Source organism: Sarcophilus harrisii, chromosome X, assembly GCF_902635505.1.
Source record: "Sarcophilus harrisii chromosome X, mSarHar1.11, whole genome shotgun sequence".
Taxonomy (NCBI): Eukaryota; Metazoa; Chordata; class Mammalia; order Dasyuromorphia; family Dasyuridae; genus Sarcophilus; species Sarcophilus harrisii.
The window spans coordinates 27,302,216-27,320,432 of NC_045432.1; the positions used below are offsets into that span (position 1 = coordinate 27,302,216).

The 18,217-nt window shown below is 39.4% G+C and overlaps 1 protein-coding gene across 6 annotated transcripts in view; it reads right to left on the minus strand.

Annotated features, from left to right (window-relative positions):
* Window positions 1-18,217, minus strand: part of LOC100927461 — a 74,555-nt gene that overhangs the window by 12,754 nt on the left and 43,584 nt on the right. For 4 of the 6 annotated variants that reach the window (XM_031944498.1, XM_031944495.1, XM_031944493.1 and 1 more), the window contains 16 exons: window positions 17,926-17,997; window positions 17,100-17,171; window positions 16,242-16,319; window positions 15,406-15,477; window positions 14,546-14,617; window positions 8,829-8,909; window positions 7,992-8,063; window positions 7,154-7,231; window positions 6,359-6,430; window positions 5,666-5,737; window positions 4,831-4,902; window positions 3,921-4,076; window positions 3,073-3,165; window positions 2,236-2,307; window positions 1,396-1,467; window positions 550-621 (listed from right to left, as the gene is read on the minus strand). In XM_031944498.1, coding sequence (XP_031800358.1) covers window positions 550-621; window positions 1,396-1,467; window positions 2,236-2,307; window positions 3,073-3,165; window positions 3,921-4,076; window positions 4,831-4,902; window positions 5,666-5,737; window positions 6,359-6,430; window positions 7,154-7,231; window positions 7,992-8,063; window positions 8,829-8,909; window positions 14,546-14,617; window positions 15,406-15,477; window positions 16,242-16,319; window positions 17,100-17,171; window positions 17,926-17,997 — 1,278 coding nt within the window. The remainder of the gene's footprint in view (window positions 1-549; window positions 622-1,395; window positions 1,468-2,235; window positions 2,308-3,072; window positions 3,166-3,920; window positions 4,077-4,830; window positions 4,903-5,665; window positions 5,738-6,358; window positions 6,431-7,153; window positions 7,232-7,991; window positions 8,064-8,828; window positions 8,910-14,545; window positions 14,618-15,405; window positions 15,478-16,241; window positions 16,320-17,099; window positions 17,172-17,925; window positions 17,998-18,217) is intronic. The other 2 variants (XM_031944496.1, XM_031944497.1) reach the window with 2 other exon arrangements.

Genomic DNA, 18,217 nt, shown 5'->3' on the forward strand with positions numbered 1-18,217 from the left:
AGAATAGGACTTCAAAGGTCCCTTTTACTTTTAAAACTATAAGACTAGCTTTAAAATAGAGGGCATAGGTCTGAGGAACAAATTGCCTTGGTTGGGATGGGAGAGTATTGAATATAGAGGAAAGGGAAGGACAACACTCCAGGGTTACCATGGACTACCAGGACAGGAGTTCATTGCTCCCATGACAAAATTTAGAGGTTATCCTGGGTCCCCTAGATCTAATTGGTACCTAGAAAAGTGGTAATTGTTCCCCACTACATAGTCAGTTGTATTCTCGGTAATGGTGGAGGTCAGTATCTCACATTTTGCTATTTTTTTTCAAATGTATTAAGTCATCTTCTCCTGAAGTCATATCACATTATACTATGTACTGCCTGATGTTCATCATTCACCTACAATATATGGGTAGCTACCAGAATTCCCACTCCTTCCTTCCTATGCCATAACACAATTCTCCTTAATCTCTGTCCGTATCCTTGATTACTACCCATCTTGGAATTACTGAATTAGCTGTTGACCCACTAAAACATCATATACTTTCTCACTTACCTACGTGTGAGTAAGAGTAATTTTTCTTTGAATTTACATTTTGTTTCCCTGATCTCCAGTGTGACATTGCACCTACATTCAGGGAAAGAAAAGGACCAAGTAAGATAATAGCTCAGGCAGTCTGTTACATTGTGTTACAGTGGATAGACACATATTAACCCAAGAACTGCTTGGGGTGTTCATTAAGGGTATGATGCTTTAAAACTCCCTTACCCTTCTTGTTCTCAGTTTCCCCATTTGTTAAATATATAGGTTGGAGCAAAGGACCTGAAAAGGACGCTTTAGCTTGAAATTAGTAAACCTACTTCCAAACTCGAGCCTATATGCCTGAGGCACAAAGTGCCTGGGTTGGGATGGAGGGTTTTAAGTGGATTGGGGTGCAAAGGACGACATTCCAGGGTTACTATGCATACTACCATTCCAGAAGTGCATTGCTCCCATGAAAGAATTAAAAGGTCATCCTGAGTCCCCTAGGTCTGATTGGTCCCCAGATTAGTGGTAAAGCTTCCCTTCTAATTAGTCAGTAGTATTTCTCAGTGATGATGGAAGGTAGTATCTCAGATTTCGGTATTTTTTTTCAAACACCACACCAGTACTAAGGAAAATTACCATTGTTATCCTGAAGTCCTGCCACTTGGACTAAATACTGCTAGCTTATATTTTGGACTGCCTCAGGCTCAATATTCATTTATTCTAAGAGGGTTCCTTCCCAGATATCTCATACCTCCTTTCCTATACAACTCCCCAATTTTCCTTAATCTATTTTCTTGTACTTTATTGCTATCTATCCTGGAATTGTGTAACTAGCCATTGATCCTTCCATACATAATAGCCCTCCTTACTTACCCACAGATGGATAAGGATACTGGTCCCAGGAATTTCTATGAACATTCTTTGATTTCCAAGGCATCAAAGGACCTACACTCAGGAAAGATGAGAACCAATAAGATAGCAGCTTAATCAGAACACTACATTGGGATATACAGGATACATATTAAACACTAAGACCTGGCTGGGATGCTCAGTAACAGTATGATCCTTGAAAATTCCCTTACCTCTCTTTTTTCTCAGTTTCCCCATTTGTAATAAAAATGGCTGGGAGAACAGGACTTCAAATTTCCCTTTTTTTGGCTTTAAATCTGTAAGCCTAGCTTTCATGGAGAGGGCACAGGTCTGAGGCACACACTGCCTTGATTACGACAAGAGAATATTGAGTGGAGACAAATGGGAAGGACAACTTTCCAGGGTTATCATGGACTACCAGGCCAGAAGTCCATTGCTTCCATGACAAAACTAAAAGGTCATTCTGCTTCCCCTATATCTGACTAGGCTCCAGAATAGTGGTAATGGTTTCCCTCTATGTATTCAATAATATCCTTAGTAATGATAGAGGACAGTGTCTCACATTTTGGTATTTTTTTTTTCAAAACCCAAATAGTACCAAGGAAAATATCTTGTCCTAAAGTCATGCTACTTGGAATAAATGCTGCTGTCTTACACTATGGACTGCCTGAGACTCAACATTCACTTACTATATGTGAATTCCTACCTAGAAATCCCACCCCTTCTTTCCTATATCACACCACAATTCTCCTTCATTTCTGTACTTATCCTTGATTGCTAGCCATCCTGGAAGTGTTTAAATACCTATTGACTCATCAATACATAATATTCCTTTTAACCTACCTGTTGTTGGGTAAGTGGATTTTTTCTTTGATTTTTTGTAAAATTCTCCTGAGGACCCAGGTGATGTTTGTCCTGCATTTGGAAATGAAAAGGACCAAGTAATATAGTAGCTTAGCCAGACTATTACACAGTGTTACAGTGGATAGAACCATTCTAAACCCTAGGAAATGACTTGAATTTTAATTAAGGCTAGGATACTTGCAAAGTCCCATACACCTCTTGTTCTCAGTTTCACAATTTGTTGAATATATGGGTTTGAGCAGAAGTCCTGAAAAGTACCTGGTAGCTTCAAATCTGTAAACCTACATTCAATAGAGTGGGCTTATTCCTGGGTCACAAACTCCCTGGATTGTGATTGGAGATTGTAGAGTGGATTTGGGTGGGAAGGACTATATTCCAGAGTTAACATGGACTACCCTTCCAGAAGTCCATTGCCCCATGACAAAATTAAGAAGTCTAGGTCCCCTACGCCTAATTCTTCTCCAGGAAAGTGATAAAACTGCCCTCTGAATAGCTAGCAGTATTCTCAGGGAAGGTGGAGGGCAATATCTCAGAGTTTGGTATTTTTTTTTAACATCAAAAGTGTACTAATAAAATCATCTTTGTGATTTTGAAATCCTGCCACTTGGACTACATGCTGCTACATTATACTTTGGACTGCCTGAGGCTCAATATTCAGATATTTTAATAGGGTTCCTACCCAGATATCCCACCTTTTGTTTCCCATGACACTCCCCAATTCTCTTTGTGGTCTGTCCTTGTCCTTGATTGCTATCCATCTTGGAATCATTTAACTAACCATTGAACCTCCACTACATAATATACCTCCCTACTTACCTATTGATGGGTAATTATGGTTGCCCCATGAAATTGCATGTATGTCCCTTGATGTTGTAGGTACGTCCCTTGATGTTGTAGGCTTCCAAGGATCTGCACTCAGGGAAAGAAATGGACCAAGTAAGATAGTAGCTTAGCCAGAATACTGCATTGGGGTACAGATTATTACATATTACATACTAAGAACTGGCTAGGATACTCAATCAGTGTATGAGCCTTGAAAATTGATTTACTTCTCTTTTTATCAGTTTTCCCATTTGTAAAAAATAGGTGGGAGAACAGGACCTCTAAGTTCCCCTTTACTTTTTAATCTATAGGGATAGCTTTAAAATAGAGGGCCTAGGTCTAGGGACAAACTGCCCTGGGTGGGATGGGAGAGTACTAAGTGGAGAGGAATGATAAGGACAACATTCCCATATTCCATGGACCACCAGGCCAGAAGTCCATTGCTCCCATGACAAAATTGGGAGGTCATGCTGGGTCCCCTATATCTGACCTGTCCCCAGAATAGTGGTAATTGCTCCCCTCTGAGTATCCAGTAGTATTTTCAGTAATGATGGAGGTCAATATCTCACATTTTGGTATTTTTTCAAAATGCAAAAGTCCTAAGGATAGTCACCTTTTCCTGAAGTGTTGCCACTTGAACTAAATGCTGCTATTACGCTATGGACTGCCTGAAATTCAGCATTCACTTAATCAATGTGGGTGCCTACCCAGAAGTCCCACCAATTCCTTCCTATGCCACACCATAATTCTCCTTAATCTCTGTCCTTATCCTTGATGGCTAGCCATCTTGGAATAGTTTAATTAGCTATTAAATAAAAAAAATCCTATACCTTCTCACTTACCTATGCACGAGTAAGCACAATTTCCTCCTGAATTCAGGTTTTGTATCCCTAAACTTAGGTTTTGTAGCCCTGAATTTACATTTTGTAACCCTGAATTTAGGTTTTGTATCCCCGAATTTAGGTTTTGAATGCCTGCATTCCAGTGTGACGACGTACCTGTAATCAGGGAAAGTAAAGGACCAAGTAAGATAGTAGCTCAAGCAGTCTGTTATATTGTGTTATAGTGGATAGACATATGTTAACCCTAAGAACTACCTGGGATGTTCATTAAGGGTATAACGCTTGAAAATTCCCTTAATTTTTTGTTCTCAGTTTTCCCATTTGGTAAATATATGGGTTGGGACAGAGGATATGAATGGGACCTTGTATATTAAAATTTGTAAAACTACCTGTAAAAGAGAGGCTATATGCTGGAGGCACAGTGTCTGGTTTTGGATGGGATGATATTGAGTGAATTGGGGTGTGAAGGACTAAATTCCGAAGTTTCCATGGACTACAATTTCAGAAGTCCATTGCTCCCATGACAAAATTAAAAGATCATCCTGTGTCCTCTAGATTTGATTGATCCCAAGATTAGTGCTAAAGCTTCCCTTCTAATTAGCCCATAGTATTCTTAGTGATGATGGAGGGCAGTATCTCAGATTTGGGAATTTTTTCAACACCACACCAGTACTAAGGAAAGTCTTCATTGTTATCCTGAAGTCCTGCCATTTGGGCCAAATACTTTGGATGGCCTGAGGCTCACTATTCACCTATTCTAAGAGGGTTACCACCCAGATATCCCACCCCTACCTTCCTATGTCACTCCCTAATTCTCTTTACTCTATGACCTTGTCCTTGATTGCTCTCCATCCTGGAATGGTTTCACTTGCAATTGATCCTTCTGTACATAATATCCCTCCTCACTTACCTATGGATGGGTAACCATAATTGTCCCATGATATTTCATGCATATTCCTTGATTTCCAAGGCATCAAAGGACCTGCACTCAGGAAAAAGAGGACCAATAAGATAGCAGCTTAGCCAGAATACTACATTGGGGTACAGAGGGATCGATACATATTAAATACTAAGAACTGGCTGGGATGCTCATTAATCGTATGATCCTTGCAACATCTCTTACCTCTCTTTTTTCAGTTTCCCCATTTGTAAACAAAATTGGATGGGAAAACATGACCACAAAGTTTCCCTTTACCTTTAAACTTCTAAGCCTAGCTTTAAAAGAGAAGGTTGAGCAGACCACAGGTCTGAGGCACAAGCTGCCTTGGCTGGGATGGGAGAGTATTGAGTGAAGAGGGAAGGGCCACATTCTAGGGTTACCAGGGACTACCAGGCCAGAAGTCCATTGCTCCCATGACAAAATTAAATGGTCATCCTGTGTCCCTGTATCTGACTAGTCCCCAGAATAGTGGCAATGGTTCCCTTCTAAGTATCCATTATTATTATCAGTCATGATGGAGGGCAGTGTCTCACATTTTGCTGTTTTTTCAAAACCCAAATAGTATGAAAGGTCTTCTCCTGAAGACCTGCCATTTGGAATAAATGCTGCTTTCTTACATTATGGACTGCCTGAGGATCCACATTCACCTACTATATGTGGGTCCCAAGCCAGAAAACCCACCCCCTCCTTCCTATATCACACTACAATTCTCCTTTACCTCTCTACTTATCCTTGATTGATAACTATTCGGGAATAGTTTAAATACCTGCTGACCCATAAATACATAATATTCCTTTTAACCTACTTGTTGTTGGGTAAGTGTATTTTTTCTTCGATTTTCCACGTACATCTCTTGATGTCCAAGATGTGCAAGGACCTGCACTCGGGGAAAGATGAGGATCAATTAAGATAGATGCTTAACTAGAATACTACATTGGGGTACATATTATAGACATAGATTAAACATTAAGAACTGGCTGGGATGTTCAATAATGGCACGATCCTTGAAAATTCTCTTATTTCTCTTGTTCTCAGTTTTCCCATTCTAAAAAAAATGGCTTGAAGAACAGGACCTCAAATGTCCCCTTTACCTTTTACCTTTAAATTTATAAGACGAGGTCTCTAGAAAAGCAGTAGTGATAAGCCTATTACCATTACCAGTATAGTATGGCTATTCTATGTAGCCAGTAGTATTCTCAGTGATGATGAAGGGCAGTATCTCACATTTTGGTATTTTTTCAAAGCCCAAAAAGTATTAAGGAAAGTAATTTTCTTCTGAAGTCGTGCCACTTGGGATTAAATACTAGTACATTACAATATGGACTGACTGAAGCTCAACCTTCACCTAGTATATGTGGGTACCTACCAGAATTCCCACTCCTTCCTTCCTATGCCACACCACAATTCTCCTTAATCTCTGTCCTTATCCTTGATTGCTAGACATCTTGGAATTACTGAATTAGCTATTGACCCACCAACACATCACCTTCTCCCTTACCAATGGGTGAATAAGCATCGTTTCCTCCTGAATTTACATTTTGTATCCCTGGAGTCCAATGTGATGTTGTTCCTGCAGTTGGGCAAAGAAAAGGACCAAGTAAGATAGTAGTTGAGGCAGTCTTTTACATTGGATTACAGTTCTTAGACACATACTAAACACATACATTAGGAGTATGATGCTTGAAAACTCCCTATTTCTCTTGGTCTCAATTTCCCCATTTGTTAAAAAAAATGGGTTGCAGCAGAAGAACTGAAAAGTACCCTTTAGATTTAAATCTGTAAACATACCTTCAAAGGAGAGAACTTATGTCTGAGGCACAAAGTGCCTGGGTTGGGATGAAGGGCTATATTCCAGGGTTACCATGGACTACCATTCAAGAAATCTATTGCTCCCATGATATAATTAAAAGGTAATCCTGGTTTCTCTAGATCTGACTGGTCCCTAGATAAGTGCCAGAGCTTCCCTTGTAATTAGCACATAGTGTTCTCAGTGATGATGAAGGGCAGTATCTCAGATTTTGGTATTTTTTCAACACCACACCAGTACTAATGAAAGTTACCATTCTTATCCTGAGGTCTGCCACTTGGGCTAAATGCTGCTACATTATACTTTGGACAGCCTGGTATTCAATATTCACCTCTTCTAAGAAGGTTCCTTCCCAGGCATCCCTCCTTCCTTTCTATACCACTCCCCAGTTCTCCTTAATCTATGTCCTTGTGCTTGATTGCTATTCATACTGGAATGATGTAACTAGCTACTGACCCTTCCATACATAATATCCTCTTTACTTACCCATAGATGAGTAGGAATACTGGTCCCATGAAATTCCATGTACATTTTTTGACTTCCAAGGAGTCAAAGGACCTGCACCTGGGGAAAGAAGAGGAACAATGAGATAGCAGCTTAGCCAGAATACCCCAATGTAGGGGCATGGAGGAGAGATACACATTAAACACTAAGATCAGCTGGGATACTCAACAATGGTATGATCCTTACAAATTCCCTTACCTCTCTTGTTCACTATTTCCTTATTTGTAAATAATAAAAAATTGGGTTGGAAAACAGGACCTCAAAGGTTCCCTTTATCTTTAAACTTGAAAGCCTAGCTTTAAAATAGAGAGCATGTGTCTGAGGTACAAATTGCCTTGGTTGTGATGGGAAAATATTGAGTGCAGAGGAATAGGAAGGAAAACATTCTCAGGTTACCAGGGACTACCAGGCCAGAAGTCCATTGCTCCCATGACAAAATTAAGAGGTCATCTTGGGTCCCTTATATCTGCCTAGTCCCTAGAATAGTGGTAATAGTTCCCCTCTAAGTATCTAGTAGTATTCTCAGTAATGATGGAGGGGAATGTCTCACATTTTGGTATTTTTTCAAAACCCAAATTGTACTAAGGAAAGCCATTTTCTCCTGAAGTCCTACCACTTGAAATAAATACTGCTACCTTAAATTCCTGGGGATCAACATTTACCTACTGTATGTAGGTTTCTACTCAGAAATCTCACCCCTTCCTTCCTATACTACGCCTCAATTGTCCTTCATATCTCTACTTGTTCTTGACTGCTAGCCATCTTTAAATAGTTGAATTAGCTATTGATGCACCAATACATAGTATTCCTTTTAACCTACCTGTACTTTGGTAAGGATATTTTTTCTTCGATTTTTTGAAGTATTCTCCTGAGGACCCAGGTGATGTTGGCCCTTCAGCCAAGGAAAGAAAAAGACAATGATGTAGCAGTCTAGCCAGATTATTATGTCGCATTACAGTGCACAGACCCATAATTACCCCTAAGTTGTGACTTGGATGTTCATTAAGGGTATAATCCTTGCAAATTCCCTTACCCCTCTTGTTCTCAGTTTCACCATTTGGTAAATATATGGGTTGGAGCAGATGCCCTGAAAACTAGCCTTTAGCTTCAAATCTGTAAACCTACCTTCAATAGAGTGGGCTTGTGCTTGAGTCACAAGCAGCTTTGATTGGGATGGGAGGATGCAGAATCGATAGGGGTGGGAAGGACTACAGTCCAGAATTAACATGTACTACCAATCCAGAAGTCCGTTGCTCCCATGACTAAATTAGAAGGTCAGCCTAGGTTCCCATGTTCGGATTGGTTGCCAGGAAAGTAGTACAGCTTCTCTTCTAATTAGCCAGTAGTATTCTCAATGAGAGTGGAGGACAATATCTCACATTTTGGTATATTTTCAACAACAAAACAGTAATAAGGAAAATTATCATTGTTATCCTGAAGTCCTGTCACTTGAGCTAAATGCTACTCCATTATACTTTGGACTACTTGAGGCTCAATATCCATGTATTCTAAGAGGGTTCATACCCAGATGTCCCACCCCTTCCTTCCTATACCATTCCCCAATTTTCTTTATGTTATATCCTTGTCCTTGTTTACGATCCATCCTGGAATTGTTTAGTCATTGAATCTCCTATAAATAATATACCTCCTTTCTTACCTGTAGATGGATAAGATGGGTAATTATAGTTGTTCCATGAAATTTCTCGTACATCCTGTGATGTTCCAGGCGTACAAGGATCTGTACTCAGGAAAAAAAGCACCAAATTAAGATAGTAGTTTACCTAGAATAGTACATTGGGGTATAGATTGTACATACAGATTAATCACTAAAATTGGCTGGGATGTTCAATAATGTTATGATTGTTGAAAATTTCTTTACTTTTCTTGTTTTCAGTTTTTGTATTAAAAAAAAAAAAAACTGGTACGAGAACAGGACCTCAAAGGTCCCTTTTACCTTTAAGTCTGTAAGGGTAGCTTTCAAGGAAAGGGCATAGGTCTGAGCTACAAACTGCCTTGTTTGGGATGAGAGAATATTTAGTGCCAAGGAAATGGAAGAACACCCGGGACTACCAGGCCAGAAGTCCATTGCTCCCATGACCAAATTAAGAGGCCATCCTGGATCCCCTAGATCTGACTAGTTTCTAGAAAAGTGATAATGATTTCCCTCTATGTAGCCAGTAGTATTCTCAGATCTGATTCTCACTGATTCACTGATCATTGATGGTGATCAGTATCTCACATTTTGGTATTTTTTCAAAATTCAAAAAGTATAAAGGAAAATCATATCCTGAAGTCCTGCCTTATAGAGAACTACCATGAATCTAGAAACTTCGATAAGTGGGATGTTCCCCTTCTTCTAAGTTTAATCAAGGGCACAGTTAAGTTTTACATTATTAGAAAACATAATTTCCTGGCACAATTACTGGGGCATTGTGAATTTTGCATAAGATTGAGTCCTTAGAAACTAACAACATGCTTCAGAGAGTTAGATTATAGAAAAGAGAAACCAGGGTTGGTTACAGAACAATGCCTTTCATAATAACATATGGTTTTAAGATATATAAGCAACATGATTTCTCTTAATAAATGGGCCTGTTGAATCATCAGCAACCCCATCTGTAGAGGGCAGAAGTATACTTGAAACAAGGTGTTAACTCAGTGTGATTGATGAGATGATGGTTCTCTAGTTCCCATATATACTCAGTACTTAGTGTGGTGATGTCATGGTTCTCTAGTTCCCATATATACTTAGTGCTTAGCATGGTGATGTCATGGTTCTCTAGTTCCCATAGATACTCAGTACTTACCGTGGTGATGTCATGGTTCTCTAGTTCCCATATATACTTAGTATTTAGTGTGGTGATGTCAAGGTTCTCTAGTTCCTATATATATACTCAGTACTTAGTGTGGTGATGTCATGGTTCTCTAGTTCACACATGCTCAGTAGGCTGTAATGATGTAATTACAATAAGGTATACAAAGGCTGAGAAGGACTGGAAGAGAGACAGTCTATTTTTGACCAGCCTCGAGGTGGCCCTCCTGCCTCCTGCACTAAGATCAAGACTGGGCCAGAATAAAGACTCTAGACTCTATTCTTGACCATTCTCATGGTGTCTATCCTGCTGAGACCAAGGCCCTTCCCGAGGACCTCCAGAAGGCTAGCCTGGCCGTTACACCATCTCCTTATTTCCAACTGCTGATAACCCATTTGTGTTACGCTGCTCACAACAAATGGTGTCCAATGTGAGTCCCTGATCCTATCAGGCACTGATTGCATCAAGCAGCCCACAAGGGAAGCAGAGACCTGATGGGGAACTGGTAAGGAAGACAGTCTTCTAGCAGTTGGTACCCCCTGGGTAGCTGGAGGTCAAAGAGCCTAAATCAAGGTAAGGGGAAGGCTCCAGCAGAGCTGCTCACCAGTGTGGCTCATCTTTCATTTTTCAGAGCAAATGGAGATGTAAAACAATGAGAGGGCAAATAACGAAAGGATTGAAGAATGAAGGGAAATATCTTAAACTTTGACAGTTAATCATGTTAAAAAGGTGTGTAAGGGCTAAGAAAAATAAGTTAAGAGCATCTTTACAGGATGTTCATAACAATGTACCCTGGTTTCCCAGTGGCCCCCAATGTACTATCAGTAAAAGGGAAGGGGTCTGAGAAACCTTTATACAAAGTATGCAAAGAGAAAGGCCCTCAGGCAGTCTCTTCTGATACCCTCTCTTTGTATAACATTAGAAAAATTTGCTTATCAAAACCAGGAGAAGTAGAGGGTAAGAATAGAACTTTGAAAGTCATTCTTGATAAACAAAAAGATGGGAGAGAAGTCCAGGAAGAACAGACTTGCTAAAGCATTATATAACATTAATTATCTCACACTGAATAAAGTTCCACATTGAATAAGCTCCACAGTCAGCTGGGAAGCTGACTTATCTTTTTCTTCACTACATCATTTTTCCTCAAACAAAGAGGAACAGAAAAGGTTAGAAACAGAAAGAGTGCTGCCCACCCTCCTGTCACAGTATGTGCTGTGGAAGGATGTCAATGGCACATGGAGGGGCCTTGCTAAGGTAATAATTTGGGGTCAGTTTTCTTTGTATTTCCACAGTTGAAGGAGATAGATGGATGCTGGAAAGATGAAGCCACCCTGTCCAAACTGATCCAGAGCATTAACATAAAAGAAAAAAAAAAGAAAAGAAAAAACAAAAAACAAAAAAGGAAAAAAGAGGGGGCTGACCACACTGCAAAGGGAATCAAGCTGCATGGCTCCTGCAACTGGCTGTAGGGGTAGCACAACTGAAATTGGGAGAAGGAAAAACCCAAACCTTCTGGGGTATTCTACAAAGCCTAACTTGGGTGAGAGTAGTTGGATGGGGAGAATGCATTTCTGAAATTCTATTGTATGGTAATGGATCTCAATATTTAAGGAATTTGGTATTAATAAACATGGAGGAGAGTCAAGTAATTCAATAATTAAGTTTAATTTTACGGACTTCCTAAAGATCCTCCCCTATGTGTCACTACCAATGCTAGCTTGACAGCTGTAGTCTGAGACAACCTATTCATTTTTATTATAAATATGACCCTTTTCACAGGCTTTTGGCTAGTAGAAATGTTGCAATCCTCCAATTGCATAAAAAAGGCTTTAAGTCTGTAGTGTCACAAAGCATACAACATTTCCTCGGTCTAACAACCATTGTTCTGAGTATATCTGGACAGAACTGTGAAGCAACAACTCCCAATTGGGGAATCCATATATCACCCTGTTCAGATTGGGCTTATGGGACTCTGAAGAAGCTGATCCTTCTTTTCTGGACTGCAGAACAGAGCAGAGACTTTGTCACATAATTTGGCATCAGACTTATGTGTCCTGACATAATGACCCTCATAATCACCATATGCATGGAGGTTACCCCAAACTGAATTAGTGGGGAAACAAAAGGGAATGATCAGGTTTGGCACATTACCATTCGCTCCTATAGAGGGATGTTAGCAGAATAGAAATAAGAATGTATCATATAATGCTACCATAAGGCATGTTTGGGGAATGATGATGCTTTCATGTGAGAAGAAATTGGCTAAGTGATAATAACAATGGTGGATGGAGTTTATAACGTTACTTGCAGGAAATGCAAGGTTTCTGATAAGAAGTAAGTTTAATACCAGTATTGTGTTTGTTATTATGAAGCCTTCATTTAATATGTTACCTATATGGAATGATAATTGGTATCACACTCGAGCAGACTATTCCTTGGAGAACAGTGAACATTTACTCAACTAAAGTAGAAAGAAAAGATGTATTTCATGTTGTTTTTAGTATAAATACATTAGTTTCTATTTTCACTTCCAATGCCTTGATTGCTATGTCTGTAACCACTGTTCAGACTCAAGTGGTTCAAGCTAATTATTTGCATGAACTTACTCTGAAGATCTCGAAAGGGTTTGCTATATAGAATAAAATTAATAAGGAGATTTATGAAGCTATAAATCAATTAATGGAGGATGTCCTTGAAATAGGACAAGAAGTGGAAATATTGAGGATTAGACAAAGATTGGTGTGTGATTACAGATTCACTAGTTTCTGTATGATTAATAAGGAATACAATGAGTCAAGAGTGGGAATGGAATAAAGTTAGAAATCACCTTAATGGATTATGAGGAAATTCAAATGTTATATTGGATACTGAAGATCTTCAAAAGATTGCTGTTATGTTAGATAAAGAATCACATGAAATCTAGAACCTGACCAGACTGCCCAAACAATTGCTTATTGGATTGATAGAGTACAAGGAACATTCAGTGCCATTGGGCATGAAGTTATACTCATAGCATTTGTTGCAATTTTATTTATATGTATTTGTATCTATGGACCTACTCTGGTAGGCCATTTTCTGACCATAATTAAAAGGAGTTTGGAGAAGGTCTGCAGGCAGGATCTCAGAATTCAAGACTTGAGAGCATTTTAATAAACAAAAAAGGGGGGAGATGAAGAGAACTCCCAGGAAGCTAGAAATTTCAGTAACTGGATGTTCCCTTCCACTGAAGATTAATCAAAGATGCATTTAAGCTTGAAATCATTTGAAAAACATAAGATCCTGGCACAAGTACTGGAGTATTGTGAATTTTACATATGATTGAGTCCCTAGAAACTAAAACAGCATACTTCAGAGAGTTAGATCATAGAAAACAGAAACCAGGGTTGGTTATATAACAATGCTTTCATAATAACATATGGTTTTAAGATAAATAAGCAACATGATTTCTATTAAGAAACAACTCTGTTAAATTATCAGCAACCCCATCTTCTCATTTTCAACCACCACTAGCCCATTTGTGTTGTGCTGGTCATAACAGTGCCTCTTAGACTAAATGCTGCTACATTAGACTATGGACTATCTGAGGTTCAACATTCACCTACTGTATGTGGGTGACTACCCAGAATTCCCACTCCTTCCTTCCTATGCCACACCCCAATTCTCCTTAATCTCTGCCCTTATCCTTGAATGCTAACCCTCTTGGAATAGTTTGATTTTCTATTGACCCACCAATACATCATACACCTTCTCCCTTACCTCTGCACGAGTAATTATACTTTTCTGCAGAATTTACGTTTTGTGTTCCTGTTTTCCAATATGACGTAGAAGCTTTTTTTTTGGGGGGGGGGGAAAGGACAGTCTATTACATTGTGTAACAGTGGATAGACACATGTTAATCCTAAGAACTGCCTGGGATTTAGTGCTGGAAAATACTTTTCTTGTTCTCAATTTCCCCATTTGTTAACTATATGGGTTGCAGCAGGAGGACATGAAAAGGACCCTTTAGCTTAAAATTTGTAAAGCTACCTCCAGAAGAGAGTCTATATGTCTAAGGCACAAAGTGCCTGGGTTGGGATGGAGGATGTTGACTGGATTGAGGTGTGAAGTATTAAATTCCACATTTTCCATGGACTACCATTCCATAAGTCCATTGATCCCACGATAAAATTAAAAGGTCATCCTGGGTCCTCTAGACCTGATTGGTCCTCAGATTAGTGGTAAAGCTTCCCTTCTAATTATCCAGTAGTATTCTCAGTGATGATGGAGGGTAGTATCTCAGATTTTGGTATTTTTTAATACCACAGCAGTACTAAAGAAAGTTACCACTTTTATCCTGAAGTGCTGCCATTTAGGCAAAATGTTGGTACATTATACTTTGGACAGCCTAAGGCTCAATATTCACCTTTTCTATGAGGGCTCGTTCCCAGACGTCCAATCCCTTCTTTTCTATACTACTCCCCAATTCTCTTTAATCTATTCCCTTTTTTCTTGGTTGCTATTCATCCTGGAATGGTGTGACTAGCCATAGACCCATCCATATATAATATATCTCCTTCCTTACCGATGGATGGGTAACGATACTGGTCCCATGAAATTGCATGAACGTTCTTTGACTTCCAAGGCATTAAAGGACCTGCACTCAGGAAAGACGACCAAGTAAGATAGAAGCTTAACCAGAATACTCCATTGGGATACAGAGGATAAATTAAATACTAAGACTTGAATGAGATGCTCAGTAAGAGTATGATCCTTGCAATTTCCCTGACCTCTCATGTTCTCAGGTTCTCCATTTGTAAAAAAAAAAAAAAAAAAAAAAAAAAAGAAAGAAAAAGTTGGGAGGGAAAACAGAACCTCGAAGGTCCCCTTTACCTTTAAATCTGTAAGCCTAGATTTAAAAGAGAGGGCAAATGTATGAGGCACAAACTGTCTTGGTTGGGATTGGAGAATACAGAGTGGAGAGGAATGGGAAGGAAAATAATCCAGGGTTACCATGGACTACCAAGCCAGAATTTCATTGCTCCCATGACAAACTAAACAGGTCATCATTGGTCCCTGATATTCGCCTAGTTGTCAGAATGCTGGTAATGGTTCCCCTCTAAGTATCCAGTAGTGTTCTCAGTGATGATGGAGGGCGGTGTCTCAAATTTTGGTATTTTTTCAAAACCCACATAATATTAAGAAAAGTCATCTTCTCTTGAAGTCCTGCCACTTGAAATAAATGCTTCTACTTTACATTATGGACTGCCTGAGGATCAACATTCACCTAGTACATGTGAGTTCCAACCCAGAAATCCTACCCCTTCCTTCCTATACCACATCACAGTTCTCCTTCATCTCTATACTTATCTTTGAATGCTAGCCATCTTCAAATCGTTTAATTAGCTATTGACTCAACTGTACACAATATTCCTTCTAACCTACCTGTAGTTTGGCAAGTATATTTTTTCTTGGATTTTCTGAAATAATCTGTTGAGGGCCCAGGTGATGTTGACCCTTCATTTGGGGAAGGAAAAAGACCAAGTGATATAGCTGCTTAGCCAGATTATTATATTGTGTTACAATGGACAGACCCCATACAAAACTCTAAGAAGAACCTTGGATGTTCATTGAGGGTATAATTCTTGCAAATTCCCTTACCCCCCTTGTTGTCAGTTTCACCATTTGCTAAACATATGGGTTGAAGCAGAGGACCTGAAAAGAACCCTTTAGCGTCAAATCTGTAAACCTACCTTCAAGAGAGTGAGCTTATGCTAGAGTCACAAACTGTCTGGATTGTCATAGGAATGTGTAGAGTGGATTGGAGTAGGAGTTAACATAGACTATCAATCCAGAAGTGCATTGCTCCCATGACAATATGAAGAGGTCAATGTAGGTCCCTTAGTTCTAATAAGTCATCAGAAAAGAGGTAAAACTTCCCTTCTAATCAGCCAATAATATTCTCAGTGAGGGTGGAGGGCAATATCTCACGTTTTGGTATATTTTTAACACCAAAATAGTATTAAGGAAAGTTATCATTGTTATCTTGAAGTCCTGTCACTTGAGATAAATGTTGCTGCTCCATTATACTTTGGACTGCCTGAGGCTCAATATCTTAGAATATCCTATTCTAAGAGGGTTCATACCCATATATCCCACCCCTTCTTTCCTATTCCACTCCCCAGTTTTTTTTGTGGGATGTCCTTGTCCTTGATTACTATCCATCCTGGAATGGTTAAACTAGCATTGACCTTTCCATACATAGTATCCTCCTTACTTACCTATGGATGGATAAGAATACTGATCCCATGACATTCCATGAACATTCGTTGACTTCGAAGATGTCCAAGGACCTGCACCTGGAGGTGTGCAGAAGAGGACCAAGTAAGATAGCAGTTTAGCCAGAAAAGTACATTGGGGTACAGATTATAGATACAATTTAATCACTAAGAACTGGATGAGATGCTCAATAAGGGTATGATCCTAGAAAATTCCCTCACCTCTCTTGTTCTTAGATTTCCCATTTGTTAAAAAAAAATGGGTAGGAAATGGGTAGGACCTCAAAAGTCTTCTTCACCTTTTAATCTGTAAGGCTAGCTTTAAAATGGAAGACTCAGGTCTGAGGTACAAATTGCCTTGATTGGGATGGGAGAGTATTGAGTGGAGAGTGATGGGAAGGACAATATTCCAGGGTTACCATGGACTTCCAAGGCTAGACGTCCATTGCTCCTATGAAAAAATTAAGAGGTCATCTTGGGTCCCCTAGACCTGACTGGTCCCTAGAAAAGTGATAATGGTTCCCCTCTATGTAGCCAATAGCATTCTCAGTGATGATGGAAGGGGGTATCTCACATTTTGGTATTTTTTTCAAAACCCAAAATGTACTAAGGAAAGTCATCTTCTCTTGAAGTTATACCATGTGTACTATATATTGCTACACTACACTATGGACTGTCTGAGGTTCAAGATTTGCCTATTTTGCCTATTTTGTGGGTACCCAACCCAGAATTCTTGTCCCTTCCTTCCTATGCCCCATCACAATTCTTATTAATCTCTGTCCTTATCCTTGATTGTTAGCTATCTAGGAATAGCTTAATTTGCTACTGACCCACTAAAACATCATACACCTTCTCACTTACCTATGCATGAGCAAGCATAATTTCCCTCTGACTTTACGTTTTGTGTCGCTGATTTACAGTGTGAGGTTGAACCTGCATTTGAGAAAGGAAAGGACCAAGTAAGATAGTAGCTTAGATAGTCTATTACACTGAGTTACAGTAGATAGATGCATGTTAACTCTAAGAACTTCCTGAGATATTCATTAAGGATATGATGCTTGAAATCTTTCTTACCCTTCTTGTTCTCAGTTTCCCCATTTGTTAACTCTATGGGTTGGAGCAGAGGACCTGAAAAGGATCCTTTAGCTTAACATTTGTAAACCTAACTCTAAAAGAGAGTCTATATGCCTAAGGCAAAAAGTGCCTGGATTGGGATGAGGGTGTTGAGTGGATAGGGGTTTGAAGGACTACAATCCAGGGTTACCATGGACTATCAGGCCAGAAGTTCATTGCTCCCATGACAAAATTAAGAGGTCAACCTAGGTTCCATAGTTCAGACTAGTCACCAGGAAAGTGGTAAAATTTCCCTTCTAATAAACCAGTATCATTCTCAGTGATGATGGAGGGTAGTAGCTCACATTTTGGCATGATTTCAACACAAAAAAAGGACAAAGTTATCATTGTTATCCTGAAGTCCTGCCACTTGAGCTAAATGCTGCTACATTATACTTTGGATTGTCTGAGGCTCAATATCCACCAGAGGGTGCCCCCCAGATATCTCACCCCTTCCTTCCTATATCAGTCCCCAATTCTCCTTAATCTGTGTCCTTGTCCTTGATTTCTATCCATCCTGGAATGGTTTCACTTGCAATTGATCCTTCTGTACATAATATCCCTCCTCACTTACCTATGGATGGGTAACAAAACTTGTCCCATGCACTTCCATTTACATTGTTTGATTTCCAAGGTATCAGAGCTCCTGTAACTCAGGGAAAGAAGAGAACCAATAAGACAGCAGTTTGGCTAGAAAACTACATTGGGGGTATGCTCTTTACCCAATATAGAGCATAGATATATATTAAACACTAAGATCTGGCTGGATAGCTCATCAATGGTATGAGCCTTGCAAATTCCCTTTCTTCGCTTGTTCTCAGTTTCCCCATTTGTAAAAAAAATGGGTAAAGGAACAGGACCTCAAG